General features: G+C 40.1%; 2 protein-coding genes across 10 annotated transcripts in view; one reads left to right on the top strand and one right to left on the bottom strand.

The window, feature by feature from the left end:
• LOC100297097 (protein adenylyltransferase SelO) overlaps positions 1-17,864 on the bottom strand; it is a 33,015-nt gene extending 15,151 nt beyond the window's left edge. For 3 of the 5 annotated variants that reach the window (XR_810496.4, XM_059892897.1, XM_010811173.4), the window contains exons 1-12: positions 17,219-17,864; positions 13,165-13,283; positions 12,402-12,530; positions 10,738-10,802; positions 10,596-10,652; positions 10,387-10,485; positions 9,702-9,769; positions 8,700-8,787; positions 6,007-6,076; positions 3,257-3,329; positions 1,445-1,528; positions 549-678 (exon numbers count right to left, since the gene is read on the bottom strand). Coding sequence is in view for 4 of the 5 variants with exons in the window: in XM_059892897.1 (XP_059748880.1) it covers positions 549-678; positions 1,445-1,528; positions 3,257-3,329; positions 6,007-6,076; positions 8,700-8,787; positions 9,702-9,769; positions 10,387-10,485; positions 10,596-10,652; positions 10,738-10,802; positions 12,402-12,530; positions 13,165-13,283; positions 17,219-17,525 (1,289 nt within the window). In the remaining variant the exon portion in view is untranslated. Of the gene's footprint in view, positions 1-548; positions 679-1,444; positions 1,529-3,256; positions 3,330-6,006; positions 6,077-8,699; positions 8,788-9,701; positions 9,770-10,386; positions 10,486-10,595; positions 10,653-10,737; positions 10,803-12,401; positions 12,531-13,164; positions 13,284-15,153; positions 15,672-17,218 lie in introns of all 5 variants that reach the window. The other 2 variants (XM_025001349.2, XM_010811171.4) reach the window with 2 other exon arrangements.
• Positions 17,854-18,507, top strand: part of PDSS1 (decaprenyl diphosphate synthase subunit 1) — a 40,460-nt gene continuing 39,806 nt past the window's right edge. For all 5 annotated transcript variants that reach the window (XR_003037678.2, XM_010811105.3, XM_059892510.1 and 2 more), the window contains 1 exon segment: positions 17,854-18,023. Coding sequence is in view for 4 of the 5 variants with exons in the window: in XM_010811105.3 (XP_010809407.2) it covers positions 17,865-18,023 (159 nt within the window). In the remaining variant the exon portion in view is untranslated.

Below are 18,507 nucleotides of genomic sequence, written 5' to 3'. Positions count from 1 at the left end.
GTAGAGAAAGTGGCAGAGAAGGGAAGATAACTGTGGGGGTTGGGAAATGTAGTAGTTTCCAAATCAAAGTGGGTGGGGTGGGGGAGGAATGAGTGAGCTGCTCAAATCATTAAAAGGTAAGGAAAGTAGGGGGAAAGTTAAAGATAATGCACAACATAAAACAGAAGGAATAAAATATATCAATTATTATAGTCAATGTGAATAGCCTATATATGTCTGTTAAATAAAAAGCCCGACTACTTAGAAATTCAGAAAAACAGTAATAAATAACCTTTGGATCAAAGAAGAAATAAACTATGATTTCACAACACCTAAAAAACAATAAATAGGAGAACATTTTATCCTTATAAGTATGGAAAAAGGCCAACAATGTACCCTCCCTCCCCCCCCCCCAAAATATATATATATATAAACATACATATAGTTTGGAAGCCTTCATTATTAAATATTAAAGATTGTTTTTAAAATGTTTCTTGGTTTTAAAAAAGTGATCACTATACAGATATATTTTCACACTGATTTAATTAGTAGATTTTAGGTTTACTCACAGTTGCTTTTGCCTAGGATTCAATAATGGGTTTAGTGCTTGTAACAACTTGTTTAAATTAAACATCCCAATATTGGCCTGATTTCCTATTTTATATCTTCTTTCATCATCAGATGTGTTTGGTACAAAATCTGTTTAGAACAAAAATACAACCGTTTTACAATGACGACAATTATAATAGTTCTTTCTTCATTTTTAAGTTTACATTTAAACTTAATGAATTTATATTTATTAGATAAAAACATTTCTGACATTTAAACATTTAACTCAAGAGTAATGTAAATACTTAATACCCATGCTCATGAAAATCTTTTAAAATATGAATATTTGCCTAATAAAGGCACACATTTCTAACCTACAAGAATTTCTGGGTTATCACATGTACTTCACACTCAATCTCAACAGCATGTTCCCCAACCCTGATCCTATAACAGATTAGTAAGGGGGAGGTTAAATTACTTGACCAAGGGCACAGATTAAGGATCGATCAGATGCCAGAGTTCAGACTCATGTCTGTCTGACAATGAAGGCCCTTCCTCCCTTCATGGCATCTTCTCTTAGTAAGTAATTTTTTGGCTTTCTGGGTTTTTTTGCCACTCCTAGGGGCTTGCGGGATCTTAGTTCCCAGATCAGGGATTGAACCTGTGCCCTTGGCAGTGAAAGCTCAGAGTCCTAATCTCTGCACCACCCATGGATGGGAGTTCCCATCTTTGAGGACTCAATATTATCTCCCTGTGGCACCTGGAAGATTGAGTAGCACATAACACAACTGTTTAATCAATGAACCCAATTCTTTCTACTACCTCAGCCTTGTGTTAGCCATAATGGTTTATCTAAAATAAACCAGTGATAATTTTTTTTAGTGAAATAAAGAATATACATATAAATCATACATACCTGGATTATAGGCCTCCATAAAACCAAATGGACCATAGTCAATTGTAATGGATAACAAACTGAAGTTATCAGTATTACAAACACCTAACAACAACAACAAAATGCCAAAAGCATGATAATAAAATAATAAAGCATTTTTAACTGTATAAAACTATACAGAATAGGAGAGGTCATGAAGATGCATCTGTTTTAGAAATGAAACAAAATCAGTTTATCAATTGAAAGTTTAACTGGTGAAGTCAAGTAGCTTAATATATATTAAAACTGTATTTTAAAATTAAATTTAGCCTTTTGTTGTATACTTCCCCTCCCCAAAGATTTCAAATACTACAGGAATAAAAGCCCCAAGAAATAAAAGTTCCTCTCATTTGTCCTGAATTTCTAGCATTTATTTGAAAATATATGTAGTTTGGAATGCAACTGAGACTACTAAAGTAACATTAAGTTTCAAAAGTTGTAAGAGTGGGGGAAAGGTAAAAATATCCATATTGGTACATATCCATGTACCCCATAACTAACAGTCCTTAGCTGCAGACCACCAGCAGAGTGGGGAGGGAGTGTGACCTCCTAGGGGAGGGGGTCATGGCAGAGTGCGGGGAAGGAGGGAGGCTGGGCGTGCATATACCAGCCTAATGTAGGAGAATTGGATGTGGTGGCAGCAGTGTCCACGGTAGACGGTTTCACCCTTTTTCAGAGCAGGATGACTCAGCTTGTCAAAGTGTTCAGTATATATATACTCTCTAATCCAGCCATTCCACTTTCAGGAGTTTATCCTCAGAAACTCACCTTCAGATACAGCTGCACTGTGGTCACTGCAGCATAATTCGTAAAAGCAAAAACTCTGAAACACCTCCCTGCTCACCACCCCAACCCATCCCAAGTGAGACATAGTGAGTATGTAATTAAGGCAGAGTTCAAGAGGTTTTGCAACGTGAGAACCCTCTTTGGTATTTAGCCAGAGATCTTAGTATATATATGATTTGCTTTTGGCACCCCACTCCAGTACTCTTGCCTGGAAAATCCCATGGACGGAGGAGCCTGGTGGGCTGCAGTCCATGGGGTTGCTAAGAGTTGGGCACGACTGAGCAACTTCACTTTAACTTTTCACTTTCCTGCATTGGAGAAGGAAATGACAACCCACTCCAGTGTTCTTGCCTGGAGACTCCCAGGGACAGGGGAGCCTGGTGGGCTGCCGTCTATGGGGTTGCACAGAGTCAAACACGACTGAAGCAACTTAGCATAGCATAGCATTCTCAGTTCAGGCAGATATTCCTTCCAGTGTAACCCCACACAGTGAATGGCTTACAACACACACAAGCCAGCCCTGTTTTTATAGATGTATGAATACCATCCAAAAAAAGTCTAGAAGAATTGAGATGAAATCATTACTAATGATCCTGGAAGATCAAGAATATCCTGGAAGACAGAACTCACAGGCACTTCTGTATATTTTAAATTCTTTACCATAAGCGCAGATAGTGCTTTTATGATTAAGGTTTTTTTTTTTTTTTTTTTTTAAAAAAGCTTTTAAAAGACCTAATATAATATATACTCACAAGGGTAAAAAGCTTTACAGGTAACAATACCCCCATCAAATCAAGGATGCTTATTCTATTTTGTGTATCTGTTCCATTCAAAATCATTTTAAACATGAGAGAATTGTTTCTCTTTTGCTAAAAACAAATTCATATAAATGTTATTCCTGCTCACTGGTGGGAATATTTAAAATACACACAAAAAAGAAGTCTTCTGGTTTCAACAGATTGATTCTACTTTCTTATCAGAAGACTGAAACATCAGTAGATAACTTACCACGAGCAAAACCAACAGACATCCACAAGGCAATGAGCTGTGCCGTCTCAAACACCACAATAGAAAAGAAATCCTAAAATAAAATTTAGAAAATTTTCAGACTCCTCAGTAGTGTCTATGCTTTTAGGATCTTTCTGTTTCCAACACGGAAAGATCCCCTCAAAGGTGGGCCAAAAGATGATTAAAGGGATGGAAATTAGTACGTGTAAGAAAACAACGGAAGAACATAGAATTATTGACCCAGAAATAACATATAAAAGGCTCAGGCACAGTATTATGATCAGATTTTCTCCATGCACAGTAAGAAAAGGAAAAACATTAGAATTCAGCATAAAGTTTTATGCTGAGTTAAATGTAAACATGGAGTTAAATGTAAACAAAATGAGTTATTAAACTTTGAAATAAGTCACCAAGAAAAATAATGGAATTTCTTTGTAGCTGTTAAAAGAAAAAGATTATGCAGATCAAAAAATTTCCATATGAATAAATCAAAATTCCATATGAATAGAAAATCTCATTTGCATATGATGTATGTATTTTTTTTTACAGCCACTACTATAGAAATATCTATATATCAAATGTGTGAGAAAAGAATATATGTGACAAGTTACAAAAAACAACATATGTAGTCAGGATGTAGTCACACTTCAGATCAGTCGCTCAGTGGTGTCCAACTCTTTGCGACCCCATGAATCCCAGCACGCCAGGCCTCCCTGTCCATCACCAACTCCCTGAGTTCACTCAGACTCATGTCCATCGAGTCAGTGATGCCATCCAGCCATCTCATCCTCTGTCATCCCCTTCTCCTCTTGCCCCCAATCCCTCCCAGCATCAGAGTCTTTTCCAATGAGTCAACTCTTCGCATGAGGCGGCCAAAGTACTGGAGTTTCAGCTTTAGCATCATTCCTTCCAAGGAAATCCCGGGGCTGATCTCCTTCAGAATGGACTGGTTGGATCTCCTTGCAGTCCAAGGGACTCTCAGGAGTCTTCTCTAACGCCACAGTTCAAAAGCATCAATTCTTCGGCGCTCAGCCTTCTTCACAGTCCAACTCTCACATCCATACATGACCACAGGAAAAACCATAGCCTTGACTAGACGGACCTTTGTTGGCAAAGTAATGTCTCTGCTTTTGAATATGCTATCTAGGTTGGTCATAACTTTCCTTCCAAGGAGTAAGCGTCTTTTAATTTCATGGCTGCAGTCACCATCTGCAGTGATTTTGGAGCCCAGAAAAATAAAGTCTGACACTGTTTCCCCATCTATTTCCCATGAAGTGATGGGACTGGATTCCATGATCTTTGTTTTCTGAATGTTGAACTTTAAGCCAACTTTTTCACTCTCCACTTTCACTTTCATCAAGAGGCTTTTGAGTTCCTCTTCACTTTCTGCCATAAGGGTGGTGTCATCTGCATATCTGAGGTTATTGATATTTCTCCCGGCAATCTTGATTCCAGCTTGTGTTTCTTCCAGTCCAGCGTTTCTCATGATGTACTCTGCATATAAGTTAAATAAGCAGGGTGACAATATATAGCCTTGACGTACTCCTTTTCCTATTTGGAACCAGTCTTTTGTTCCATGTCCAGTTCTAACTGTTGCTTCCTGACCTGCATACAAATTTCTCAAGAGGCAGGTCAGGTAGTCTGGTATTCCCATCTCTTTCAGAATTTCCCACAGTTTATTGTGATCCACACAGTTAAAAGCTTTGGCATAGTCAATAAAGCAGAAGTAGATGTTTTTCTGGAACTCTCTTGCTTTTTCCATGATCCAGCGGATGTTGGCAATTTGATCTCTGGTTCCTCTGCCTTTTCTAAAACCAGCTTGAACATCAGGAAGTTCATGGTTTACATATTGCTGAAGCCTGGCTTGGAGAATTTTGAGCATTACTTTACTAGCGTATGAGATGAGTGCAATTGTGCGGTAGTTTGAGCATTCTTTGGCATTGCCTTTCTTTGGGATTGGAATGAAAACGGACCTTTTCCAGTCCTGTGGCCACTGCTGAGTTTTCCAGATTTGCTGGCATATTGAGTGCAACACTTTCACAGCATCATCTTTCAGGATTTGGAATAGCTCAACTGGAATTCCATCACCTCCACTAGCCTTGTTCATAGTGATGCTTTCCAAGGCCCACTTGACTTCACATTCCAGGATGTCTGGCTCTAAGTCAGTGATCACACCATCGTGATTATCTGGGTCGTGAAGATCCTTTTGGTACAGTTCTTCTGTGTATTCTTGCCATCTCTTCTTAATATCTTCTGCTTCTGTTAGGCCATACCATTTCTGTCCTTTATCAAGCCCATCTTTGCATGAAATATTCCTTTGGTATCTCTGATATTCTTGAAGAGATCTCTAGTCTTTCCCATTCTGTTGTTTTCCTCTATTTCTTTGCATTGGTCGCTGAAGAAGGCTTTCTTATCTCTTCTTGCTATTCTTTGGAACTCTGCATTCAGATGTTTATATCTTTCCTTTTCTCCTTTGCTTTTCGCTTCTCTTCTTTTCACAGCTATTTGTAAGGCCTCCCCAGACAGCCATTTTGCTTTTTTGCATTTCTTTTCCATGGGGATGGTCTTACAACTTCCTTATCCAAGTCTTGTTTTCAAGGTAGTTCATCATCTTTTCCTTTCACAACATGTTCAAAGTGCTCTACGTTTTCCTTTTTAACTTTAGTTTTTTAAGCGCTAGGTTGTAACCTTGATGGTGGCCAGGCAATAGAGAAAAAGAGTATTGCCCTTTGTTTTAAAAACAAACTTACCACATATCTGTTAGGTTCCTTGACATCTACTAAGGGGAAGTACTCCTGTATGATGAAGTCTAATAACATCCTAGAGATAAGGGGAGATAGCCATCAGTGTTCCTCAGAATACAGTATCGAATATCAATCATCTCAGCCCACTCCCAACATTCATGAATTCATTAGAATGCATGCTTATCATTTTAAAAATTAAATAAGATTTTATGCCCAGCCACAGAGAAATATTTCCTCAATGCCAATCACAACTGGAAATACGTTTCTAAGATCATATTAGATGCCATCTTATGATGCAACTCAGATCGGTTCAGCAAACATCTATGGAGAAACTCCAAGTGTTAGGAAAAATGACAAAAGCCAAACCCAGACATTAAAGAGCAGAGTCTACTGGGGAGAAAAACATCCAAAGAAATAATGACCTCACTGTCTAATACATGCAATCATAGAAATATATAAAAAGGACAAAGATAACAGAGTAGGGAATGATTATTTATGTATAGAAGGTCATGTAAGGCTTCACAAATAAGGTTTCCAAGAAATTGGTCAGTGTTTGAAGTTAAAATATTAAAGTTGTGTATCATGTTCCATTCTGTACTTTAACTGACTACTCTGCTTAGTCGACTACTAGTGTTTCTTGCACTGGATGAGAGAGAATCCTGAAAAAAAGCTGGGGACTGCAGATATGATTTGGGAATTATTAAAACCTATTCAAAACAATAGGAGTGAAAAAAAAAACAAAACAATAGGAGTGGATTAGAGTTTATTTAGAGTGGATTAGAGACCTGCTTCAGGCACTTGGGAAACAAAACGGAATATATACATGGTTGTGGTAGCCAACATAGGCATTTTCAGGATAAACTGGTCACCAGTATACATCAAATGTCAGAGTGAGTAAGTGAGATATAATTGAAGTATGAACACCAGATGGAACAATTTCAGTGATCTGGTAAATCTGAGTGGAATGACCACCCCCCAGAAAAATGAAAAGTTAGAAACAGCGCCCTTTGAGAGGAGACTCCTCTCTCAATAAGCTCGGATGACCCTCAGTTCAGTGTTGTTGTTCAGTCACTAAGTCTAGTCTGACTCTTGAGACCCCATGGACTGAGGCGTGCCAGGCTCCCCTGTCCTTCACTGTCTCTTGGGATTTGCTCAAATTCATGTCCACCAGGTCAGTGCTGCTATCTAACCATCTCCTCCTCTACTGTCCCCTTCTTTTGCCTTCAATCTTTCCCAGCATCAGGTTCTTTTCCAATGAGTCAGTTCTTTGCATCAGGTGGCCAGAGTATTGGAGCTTCGGCTTCAGCAGCAGTCCTTCCAACGAATATTCAGGACTGATTGCCTTTAGGATTGACATGGTTTGATCTCTTTGCAGTCCAAAGGGCTGTCAAGAGTCTTCTCCAGCACCACTGAGTCCAGTAAACACTTGCTAAAGAGACTTGGGAGAAGAGTCATGACAATGGTGATGACTTCTCTGCTTTTCTCTCTCCCCATACTCTTCGTGGACCAGGAATTTGGACTTACTAAGCTGATAACTTCCCTGATAGCTCAGTTGGTAAAGAATCCGCCTGCAATGGAGGAGACCCTGGTTTTCGATTTCTGGGTTGGAAAAATTCGCTGGAGAGGGGATAGGATACCCACTCCAGTATTCTTGGGCTTCCCTTGTGGATCAGCTGGTAAAGAATCCGCCTGCAATGCAAGAGCCCTGGGTTCAATACTTGGATTGGGAAGATTCCCTGAAGAAGGGAAAAGCTACCCACTCCAGTATTCTGGCCTGGAGAATTCCATGGACTCTACAGTCCATGGGGTCGCAAAGAGTTGGACACAACTAAGGGACTTTCACTTTCACTTCACTTTCAAGCTGATAACTACAGTGAGGATTCATGATCCAAATGATTCTAGTTTGTCCAAGAGAATTTTCTTATATTATTTCTAGTGGCTTTTTAAAACTGTATGATCTTAACAAATGGAAACAGAATTCCTCTTAAAGGAGGAAATGTTTGTGTTTGAAGAAACATCCTGCTAAGTCAGCTTTGAGGAAGACAGAATTTTGTGAGTGCTGATTCCGTAGGCCCCAAGACATTGGAGTTTGGTGGAAGCTACGCTGCGTGACACAAGGGGGAGAGCTTTTGATCTTTTGAGGGCATTGTTCCTCTGTCTTACCTGAAGAAATCTTCAGTAAGATTTGTTCATAAATGCTGTGTGCAGTTTCAGTCTACCGTTTGTTTGCTCTCGCCCTGTTGAAGGGACTGGGTCAACCCAGTATGTAACAGGCATCACACACATGTCAAAACTGGAGCCCAGGAAAGAAGACACATGAGCCAGAGCACTCATCCTGGGAACCCCTGATGTTGGAGGAGAGCTCTGGAACCTCGTGAGGCTGCAGAATTCAGGAGTTCGAGTTGCTTCCACCTGGTGTCTGGGTGGCACAGAGGCCCTCAGTTCCAACTGGGTTTCATACTAGATAAAAACACTTCTTGAGAAGAGAGTCTACTGAGTCTAAACACATCTTTTTCAGCCTCCTAGAAACCCACAGGATAGTAGACACACACGTATCTAATAGATGTTAAAAATATCTATTAATTGAAATTTGAAGTCTTACAAGAAAACCAAAAATATTTTAACTTCACAGCACATAAACAAGCATTTCTTTCCACTGTCTTCTACCATTAAAAAAAAAACAAAAGTGGTTTTCTAACCTTAGTAAATCCAGTTCACCAGAATGAGTCAAAATTTCTAATGATCCAATTCTAAACCAGGATTTTGCAACACGCAGCACTACTGCGCCTGGAAAAGAAACATTTATTTTAGCATAAACTATTTTAAACAGTGCAAATACAGCATAACATGCTCTTCTTAAAAATGAAATTATTTTAATAAAAAATAGAGTGATTGAATTTATCAGAAAAACAATTAATTTACATCCTACAAAGGGCCAAGGCTTTTATCTCTTTCTTTACCTAATAAAGCAAGTAATGCTGTCAGCCGTTCTCAATAGCTCTGCTTTATAACTAGTTAAATATGTTTATTATTGGTTTTCAGGTCTCCTCCCTCGCCAGAGATTTAGAGACAAGGTTTCCCTTGCTCTTTCTCTTTTTACTGCTCTATGGCACTTTCTGATTTTTTACTTCTGACCTGCTAACAGCTGAGGGGAAAGGTAACCAAACTTACTGGAAGTAAACAGGAAGTAAGAGCAATTGGGGGTTGGGGGCGTCTTCTGGGAAGGAAGTGTATGAATGTTGGTGCACTGGCTTTGTGACGTTCTGGGATGTTTTGTATTGGTTGTCCATGAATTTCCCATGTTCACTTCCCAGATGTTTTGCTATTTCAAAAGGATGGCTTAGTGATATAAGCATATGAGAAAGGATATTCTATTATAATATCATAACCCTGAACTTAAATCATGACGATCCACAGCTCAAGTTTTTGATCTTTTGTTATTTAGTATTTTAAAGTCTTTACTGAATTTGTTACAATATTGCTTTCTATATTTTGGCTTTTTGGCTGCAAGCCATGTGGGATCCTAGCTCCCCAACTAGGGATTGAACCTGCACCCCTTGCACTGGAAAGCGAAGTCTTAACCACTAAATCATCAGGAAGTCCCCACAGGCCATGTTTTACGAAGACTGCTGAGATGCCCAATATCTGTTATTCCCGAAGAAGTTAGTGATTTTATGTAAGCATTCTAAGAACTGTCTTACCTCGTTCTTTTGTAAGGTTTCCATTGTAGAATTGATCTCTCCATACCACATCATCACTCACAACCAGACTGAAAGGTAAGAGAACCATCCAAGTTATACTTTTAACTGCTAGCAAGCTATCAAGTTATAAGCTATACCTATTTATGTATGGATGTGAGAACTGGACCATAAAGAAAGCTGAGTGCTGAAGAATTGATCCCTTTGAACTGTGATGTTGGAGAAGACTCTTAAGAGTCCCTTGGACTGTAAGGAGATCCAACCAGTCCATCCTAAAGGAAATCAGTCCTGAATATTCATTGGAAGGACGGATGCTGAAGCTGAAACTCCAATACTTTGGCCACCTGATGCAAAGAGCTGACTCATTGGAAAAGACCCTGATGCTGGGAAAGGTTGAAGGCAGGAGGAGACGGGGATGACAGAGAATGAGATGGTTGGAAGGCATCACTGACTCAATGGACATGAGTTTGAGCAAGCTCTGGGAGTTGGTGATGGACAGGGAAGCCTAGCGTGCTGCAGTCCATGGGGTCGCAAAGAGTCAGACACAACTGAGTGTCTGAACTGAACTGAAAACTGTAAGAAATAATGAGAAGTCACGCTCTTGGGGGTTTATCTGCTCACTTCACTGATGTGTTTCTGAAGGTAATGTGACGCAGTGCTGAAAGTTAGCTTACAGGAAAGGAATTACCTTGCAGCTCTGCTGGTGGGAATTCCGAGATAATGCATAGCTTCACTACACAGAAATTCTCTCAGAGAGGAACGAAGGATGGCTCTGCCATCGCCATTTCTATGGGTAAAACGATAAAAAAGATTTTCAGTTATAATTCAGATAACATTAATTTTTACTTAGATGACTAAAATTTAAAAAAGAAAAAAAAAAACAAAACCAAAATGTACCGGGAATATGGGGTCTTTCCTGAGCCTTTTAATTGCAGCTCCCATTTTTCACCTTGCCTTAGGGAAAAAAAAAAAACTAATAATTAGAAGATTTGTGTTAATATTTAGCAGAAAAGCTATTCTACAAGAAAACATGCAGTACCTGTTCATGTAAATTCCAATAAGATGGGCTCTTCCATCCCCAAGCTGATCTGCCCATATCCCAAACTAAAAGGGAAAAGAGAAAATTATTCATGTTTATTAAACTTTAAAGTGTTTATTGTAATCTTATATTCAAAGTTACTTTGTCAAATGATACTGGAACAGTGCATTTTTAAGATTATAATAATCAACAACCTGAATAAAGGTGAAAATAAAATTCAATCCATAAGTCAAATTCATTTTAAAATTATAAATTTAAGACATATAATTAATTTCTTCATCATTTTATAGCTGAGCTCAAGCTTGTTTGGTAGAATACTGACAACTGACCTATTTAATTCCAGAACATGAACTAGTAATAATTGTCAGTAGAAAATTTGCCTGTACTATACATATACAATATAAAACCAGGAACATACTGTACCTGGAAAAAATTGCTTTTGAATGGACATGATTAACTGTTTCCAGACTTCTGCATTAAGATTTGTTTGTGGTTGTTCAGCTCCCAGCTATGCCACTTACTAGCTGTGGAAATTTGTTTGGGTTACTTAATCTCAGTGAGACTGACTTTTCACTTACATAAAATGGGAAAACCCTTGCCAGATTGTTGTAAGAATGAATATTAATATATGAAAAATGTCTTGCACTATGTCCAACGCACCCAAGTGCTCAAAAAATGGTAATTATTATTATTGCTAATGGTTACTTGCTAAGTTAAAGATCACTCTATTTTCTTAAATTAATCAAACTCACAAGAAAGTCACAGCAATTTCAACAATTGGTTCTGTGTCCTCCTTTTTTTTTTTTTAAATCAGTCAGATTGCACACCTTGAACTTGCTTCAACATCTTGCTTTACTTCTAGAAGACAACATTAGATATAAAGCAACATCTTTGCTTTATTTCCAATTGCTTTTGCATGTACAACATCCCCAATTAATCCCGATTTAATTTCTACCAGTTTCTATTAAAAGCAGTTCTAAAACTTTGCTTTACAGCGATTCTGGCAAAATTGTATTCTATTTGTCCTTCTGAGGCTTTTATACTGATGCATCATGCAACCTGACTTCACTTAAATCTCTTGCCAAGAGCTCCACAGAATGAGTTTTTTTGCAGTAATTCACACAGCTATTATATTGTGCTGCCTCAGTTTCCTCAGTTTTATCAGAGAAACTTAGGAAATCACATCAGCTAATAGATTAAACATTTCATGACACATTGCTCTAGAAACATCTTGGTGAAGTTTCAATATACTAATATTAGATAAATTAATGCAAGGAGAAGGAAATGGCAACCCAGTCCAATATTCTTGCTGGGAGAATCCCATGGACAGAGAAGCCTGATGGGCTATAGTTCATGGGCTTGCAGAGAGTCGGATACGACTGAAGTGACTTAGCATGCACACATTTCTATAATGGGATAGCATTTCCACCAGCTGCTTATATTTGCATAAGGAAGTGATACTGGTACTATTTTTTGTAATTAATTAATTTGGCTGTGCCAGGTCTTAGGCCCTTGGGATATTCAATGTGTTGTGGCTGCGGAATCTTTTAGTTGTGGTGTGTGGGATCTAGTTCCCTAAGAAGGCTTCGATCCCAGGCCCCCTGCCTTGGGAGTGCTGAGTCTTAGCCACTGCACCACCAGGAGAGTCCTGGTACTATTCTTACCTGGTGGCCGCCATATCTGTGAGCCAATGGAATGGATCCAAATACTATCTTTCCACCACTTACAAGCTGGATAAAATCATCTGTTTCTGAGACAGATAAATCAAGGTCCAAAATATCTTCTAGCACTTCCTGAGGCAGGGAAAAAAAAAAAAAAAAACTTCTTGCAAACTTAAGTAATCCTTTAATAGTTTTTGACAAAATAAACTTTATGGAAGAAGGAAAATTAAAAGAATAAACTTCTTACAAAATTAGACTAATATCTTCCCAGAAGAGATGTACCATACTTTTTAGGATTATTTATGCTACTTGGGAAAATTAGTTCTATTAGATAGTTCTAAAATTTTTGTGGATTTCTTATTATGCATGGTAAAATAATATTCTTCCTAGCACATATTTTTTCAAGGAAGTAGAAAAAAGTAAATGTCCTTTTTTTAAATTTCAAATTCATTTATATCTTGAGAGAACAATTTAGAATTTGTTATTAGAGCCCCTTTCTAAGAATTTAATTCATTTACCTCTTTTTTTTTTTTTTTTTCCACAAAAGTGTGTTTTCCTTGTAAGATAATTTTAAAATGAAACTAAGTATCAGTCCCAGGAATAAGTATTCAAAAGTGATTTCTAAGAATGACATTTTCCAAGTTATAAAGTTTAAACACAAATCATTTATCAATAGACTAACAAGTTAACTCCAAAAACTGTTACTAATTTTTAGACAAAATTATAGTGAGTTAAGTATTTGTGTTGTGAAAAAGTAAAGCCTAACCTTTGAAACTGCTACAAGACGTACTCTTGATTGGAAAGGAGTGGGGAAGGCAATTGAAAAAACACAGTTTTTCACTTTACGCACATAATTTTCTTTAACAGGATCAGTTGGCAACACAGCTGACAAAAAAAAAAAAAAAGACCTTCTTAATGTTCTCATTTGTTGCATATACAGCATTAATAATCCTTAGAAAGGCTACAGTTCTTCAAGAAAATCGGCTTGAACTACTATTTTGTTCACACTTTGCTATTTAAAGCTATCCCATTATTTTCAACCATTTTCTGATTCCAGTCTCAGTGAGAAACTTCAAAACATTTGATACATGCCTGTTCACAATGCTAGAAATTTAACAATTGCCTCTAAAGAGTTATGTTTCATAAGGTCCATACACTAAACTTGGAGAAGGCAATGGCACCCCACTCCAGTACTCTTGCCTGGAAAATCCCATGGATGGAGGAGCCTGGTAGGCTGCAGTCCATGGGGTCACTAAGAGTTGGATATGACTGAGCGACTCCACTTTCACTTTTCACTTTTATGCACTGGAGAAGGAAATGGCAACCCACTCCAGTGTTCTTGCCTGGAGAATCCCAGGGATGGGGGAGCCTGGTGGGCTGCTGTCTATGGGGTCGCACAGAGTCGGACACGACTGAAGTGACTTAGCAGCAGCATACACTAAACTACATATTTTAAAAGCTGTAGACGAAAAGGGAGAGCTTTGAACATGCTTACTTTTAAGTATAATTCTTAAAACCTTAATGTTCTCCTAATCTAAAGCAATTAAAACAAAAATATAAAAGAGACTAGGTGTATTACTAAGATATAAGAAACACAAAAATCTATGTTTCTGGATAAAGATATCATCAAGTTACCACTGTCAACAAATTATTTACCAAACATAATGGAAATCCAATCAAAATCCTAGTAGAATTTCTTTTTTGAAGAAACAAAGTGTAAATATAGGAAAATAAAGACTTTTTTTTAAAATAAGAGAGATAGGAGCTTCCTTATCATTTTCAAACTTATAAAAATATTGCTATCCCCAAAATAGATGCAAAAATCAATGGGACACCAAAAGCACAGTAAAAGTAATGTAAGAGTTCCCTGTATAATGAAAATGATTATTTTGAATCTGTGGAGAAAGGTGGCATCAGGTTGATTTGCTAAACTGTTTGGAATAACTCCTATTATTCCACCCAAGCCTAGGTGAACTAAGTATCAGTTATAATAGAAACAAGAGAATTCTTATATCTCCTCCATGGGAGTAAAAAACAGGCAAATGTGGGTCAGATTTAGGTCTTCATAGTTTTCCCTAAGTACATGGCGAATAAGGCAGCATCATGGGAAATTATCCACCAAAAAAACCTCTGATTACTAGATGATCCAATAGCTTGTTTTCTTCTCTCTAGGAGAGCCACTGTGTGGAAACAGACTAAATTATATAATAAAGGCATTTCCTTTTACGGTGCTATACAATTTCAGTAGAGCATGGCAAGTATATGATGTTTAACTGATATTTGTGATTTTGTAGATGGACTCATACTTTGGCAAGGTAGTTCATCAGCTAATACCTGTGATCACTGACCATGGAACAAAAAAAGACTTTCACAGGCAGTCAGTCCTCACCCTTATTACATTCAGCCAACTCGTCAGTCAGAGACCAAGACCCCAGCAAAAATTCCAAATATATGTTAACGCTTTATCTTAATGTTTTGGAGAAACTGGTAATAGAAATTAGGGTATCGTTTCAATTCTTCAGAATTCAGTGGGGCCTCGGAATATGAAATGTACAAAAATGGCTAACCTTTCAGTGCAATCATGTTTGAAACGCTTCTCTCAGTAAATGTTCTTATCACAGTTATATTGATAATTTTATCAGTTATTGAATAACCTCAAAATAAGGTACTTCTATGCAGTACTATGAAACAATATATGGTTAACACATATATAGTATATGTATAATCCTTCCTTGGCTGTAAAGCCTAGTCCTACCTAGTGTTATCAACAGTATCTTCATGATGGAAATGTTGCCAATTCTGCAATATCAAGATAACTTTGAAAACGTTTTTAGCAATCCATTTATTCCATTTTTATCAGTATTGCTAGTTGTTTCTTTTAAGGGTAGTGAAAAAGACTACACAAAAGGAGCCTGTTCTTTGGCAGTTAATTGCTTGGCATAGACTGTGTGTTAACTTCCTAGACTCATGCTTGACTTCAGTTCAGTTCAATTCAGTCGCTCAGTTTGTCCGACTCTCTGTGACCCCATGAATCGCAGCACGCCAGGCCTCCCTGTCCATCACCAGATGCCATGATCTTCATTTTCTGAATGTTGAGCTTTAAGCCAACTTTTTCACTCTCCTCTTTCATTTTCATCAAGAGGCTTTTTAGTTCCTCTTCACTTTCTGCTGTAAGGGTGGTGTCATCTGCATATCTGAGGTTATTGATATTTCTCCCAACAATTTTGATTCCAGCTTGTGCTTCTTCCAGCCCAGCATTTCTCATGATGTACTCTGCATAGAAAGTAAATAAACAGGGTGACAATATACAGCCTTGACGTACTCCTTTTCCTATTTGGAACCAGTCTGTTGTTCCACGTCCAGTTCTAACTGTTGCTTCCTGACCTGCATATAGGTTTCTCAAGAGCCAGGTCAGGTGGTCTGGTATTCCCATCTCTTTCTGCTTGACTTAGTTGGGTCAAAAGAACTACTTTGTATACTCTGGGTGTCCAGTTGGTGGGTTATTGTTCATCAGAAGTTTAGTTATAATGTTGGTGCTGCTGCTGCTGCTAACTCGCTTCAGTCGTGTCCGACTCTTTGCGACCCCATAGACGGCGGCCCACCAGGCTACCCCGTCCCTGGGATTCTCCAGGCAAGAACACTGGAGTGGGTTGCCATTTCCTTCTCCAGTGCATGAAAGGGAAAAGTGAAAGAGGCCTTGACTAATTTCAGCTGCTTTCCCTACTGAGCCTCGCCATTACTACACCTTTGTAACAGCCAGGTTGTTGTTTTAATCTGGCAAACAATGTCTCAATGAAAACAGCTTAACAGAATCATGCAGAATCCTGTTCTACCAACTATGTGAGCTTGGGCAAGACACTTAATTCCTCTCTATCTGTCTCCCTATCTAGAAAAAAAGGGCTATTTTTTGTCCCTATTTGATGTCACAGGATTGTTACAAGTTCAAGGGTTTACTGCAACTCTATTTTGGCAAATTCTACCTGTTGGTTATTTCTTAATATGTAAACCTAGGTCAAGATAAGCCACCAGGTACATAGTAACAACCTTAATCTAAAGCACCTGACACATCTCTTACATAATTTTCAAGATTGGAGTGGGAGAACACCTGGATTAAATGGACATTAAAAATTTTTTTTTATTCTTTTATTCAGTTGAAGAAACACTTTGAAGATAAATCTAAAAATACTGTGCTCAGCTATTTGGGTACTTATGTTTTTTTAAGTGCAAAATGCATGGGTAAGAAGAATAAGAAAAAAATATCAGAGAATCACAGTTGTCTGCTTGCTGGTCTACTTCCTCATAGGAGAGTTATTTTTTCTTTTTGAGGAGGACAGAGCAAGTTTCCATTTCTGTATCCCTGATGCTTACACTGTCTGATCAGCTTTGTGCGTTTATGTGCTTGTGTTAAATGATTAATTGTATCACAACTTCTGTTATAAAGGCTCATACGGTAAAGAATCTGCCCATGCGGGAGACCTGGGTTCGATCCCTGGGTGGGGAAGATCCTCAGGAGACGAGAATGGCTACCCACTCCAGTATTCTTGCCTGGAGAATTCCATGGACAGAAGAACCTGGAGGTCTACAGTCCAAAGACGCCCTGTTAGTACCATGACAAGAATAGATGTGGATATAGGATTAAGGAAAGGACTTTCTAACCCTTCTCGGTATTAGTCTTGTCCACTCTCCAGTATCCCCTGGGCTGTTTACAAGTAGCTTCAACATTATCAAATAGGAAATAACTCCACACAGCTCAGTACACCCACGCGCGGGGCTCACACATCCAGATGTGAGCAAGACCGCCAAACTAGACCACGATATACCTATGAGGTTTTCAGAGGAGAGAGTCCAGAAGTCGAGAGACGAGACTAATCTAGCTCCTCTTTCACAATAGCCCTGCTCGGGGTTTGACCTGTTTCTGGAAAGGTGCAAAAGGTTGGCATTTCCCTGAAGGCTAGGTCGCCATAAGGAGCCGACAACGGCGTGGCAGGTGACGCCCAAGAGAAGCAGCGGCGGAAACTGGAGCCTCCAAATTAGGCAGCAAAACGGGAACTTGATCCTCTGCGTCCAATTTTCGCCTAAAAACGGAGAAGGAAAGTTAAGGACTGTTCGTCGGGCGCCCCGTAGCATTTCCAGGTGACAGCTGGTTTCCGCCAGGGGTAGATTGTGGCGGTGACTGCCGGAGGCACGAGCTGGATCGGGAGAGGCCGCTTCCCGGGAGGAAGATCCCGCTGGCTTCTCCCGGCCCAGCGGCCGGCGGAGGTACGAAGGGTCCAGCCGTCGCAAAGTAACCTTTGTGGCCGTCCCTCCAGCTCTCCAGCTAGAAGGTCCTCCATCAGGAGAGAGAAAAGGCGGGGCGTGCGACGCCAAGCTCTTCCGGTTCCGGACTTCCGGCTCCGGGTCCCGGGAGGCGGGGCCGCCGGGCCAGAGGCGGAGCCGCCCCCCTGCCGCGACTTTCAGACTCGGACCATGGCCTCGTGCTGGTGGCCGTGGCGGTGGCGGCGCGGCTGCTCTTGGAGGCCGGCGGCGCGGAGCCCCGGGCCCAACTCCGCCGGCCGCGCGGCACTGTATGCGCCGCGGGCTGCCGCCGTCGCCGCCGCTGCCACTGTCGCCGTCGCCCGCGCGCAGGTGAGGCTGGGGAGCGCACGCCGCGGCCGGACTCAGAGGTCACGGCGCCAATGACAGCGGCGCCGCGGAATGAATGGGGAGCAAGCTGCACGCGCGACGGGCGGGGACCGTGGGGCCGCGCTGGGATGCCACCCTGGGCTGGCGGAGCTCGGAGGATGGGACCGAGCCGAGGGTTGGGCGCCTGGCGGCCGCCTGAATTAACAGTACCCCACGCTGGTCTGTAGAGCGATGTCCTGGGACCGGGGAGCATCTTGGGTGTCAGGAAGGGACGACGAGGAGCCGGATCCTGGGCAGCGCAGGTGTAGCCCAGTTTTCTCCTGGAGTCTGTGTAACGCGTGGAGAGCGCCTGCAGGTGTTTCCTTTCGAGTTAACAGTCAAGGCTTCGGGGGCAACCGAACTTAATTGGGATTTCAGGGCAAAAGGTGCTCTGAGCGCTCAGACATGCGGAGGGCCGGGGTAGCCTAGGAATAGGTCTCGTGGAGAA

Source organism: Bos taurus, chromosome 13 (genome assembly GCF_002263795.3).
Source record: "Bos taurus isolate L1 Dominette 01449 registration number 42190680 breed Hereford chromosome 13, ARS-UCD2.0, whole genome shotgun sequence".
In the NCBI taxonomy this organism is placed as follows: Eukaryota; Metazoa; Chordata; class Mammalia; order Artiodactyla; family Bovidae; genus Bos; species Bos taurus.
Note: the sequence above shows the minus strand (reverse complement) of the source record. Positions and strands in the feature narration are given on the sequence as shown.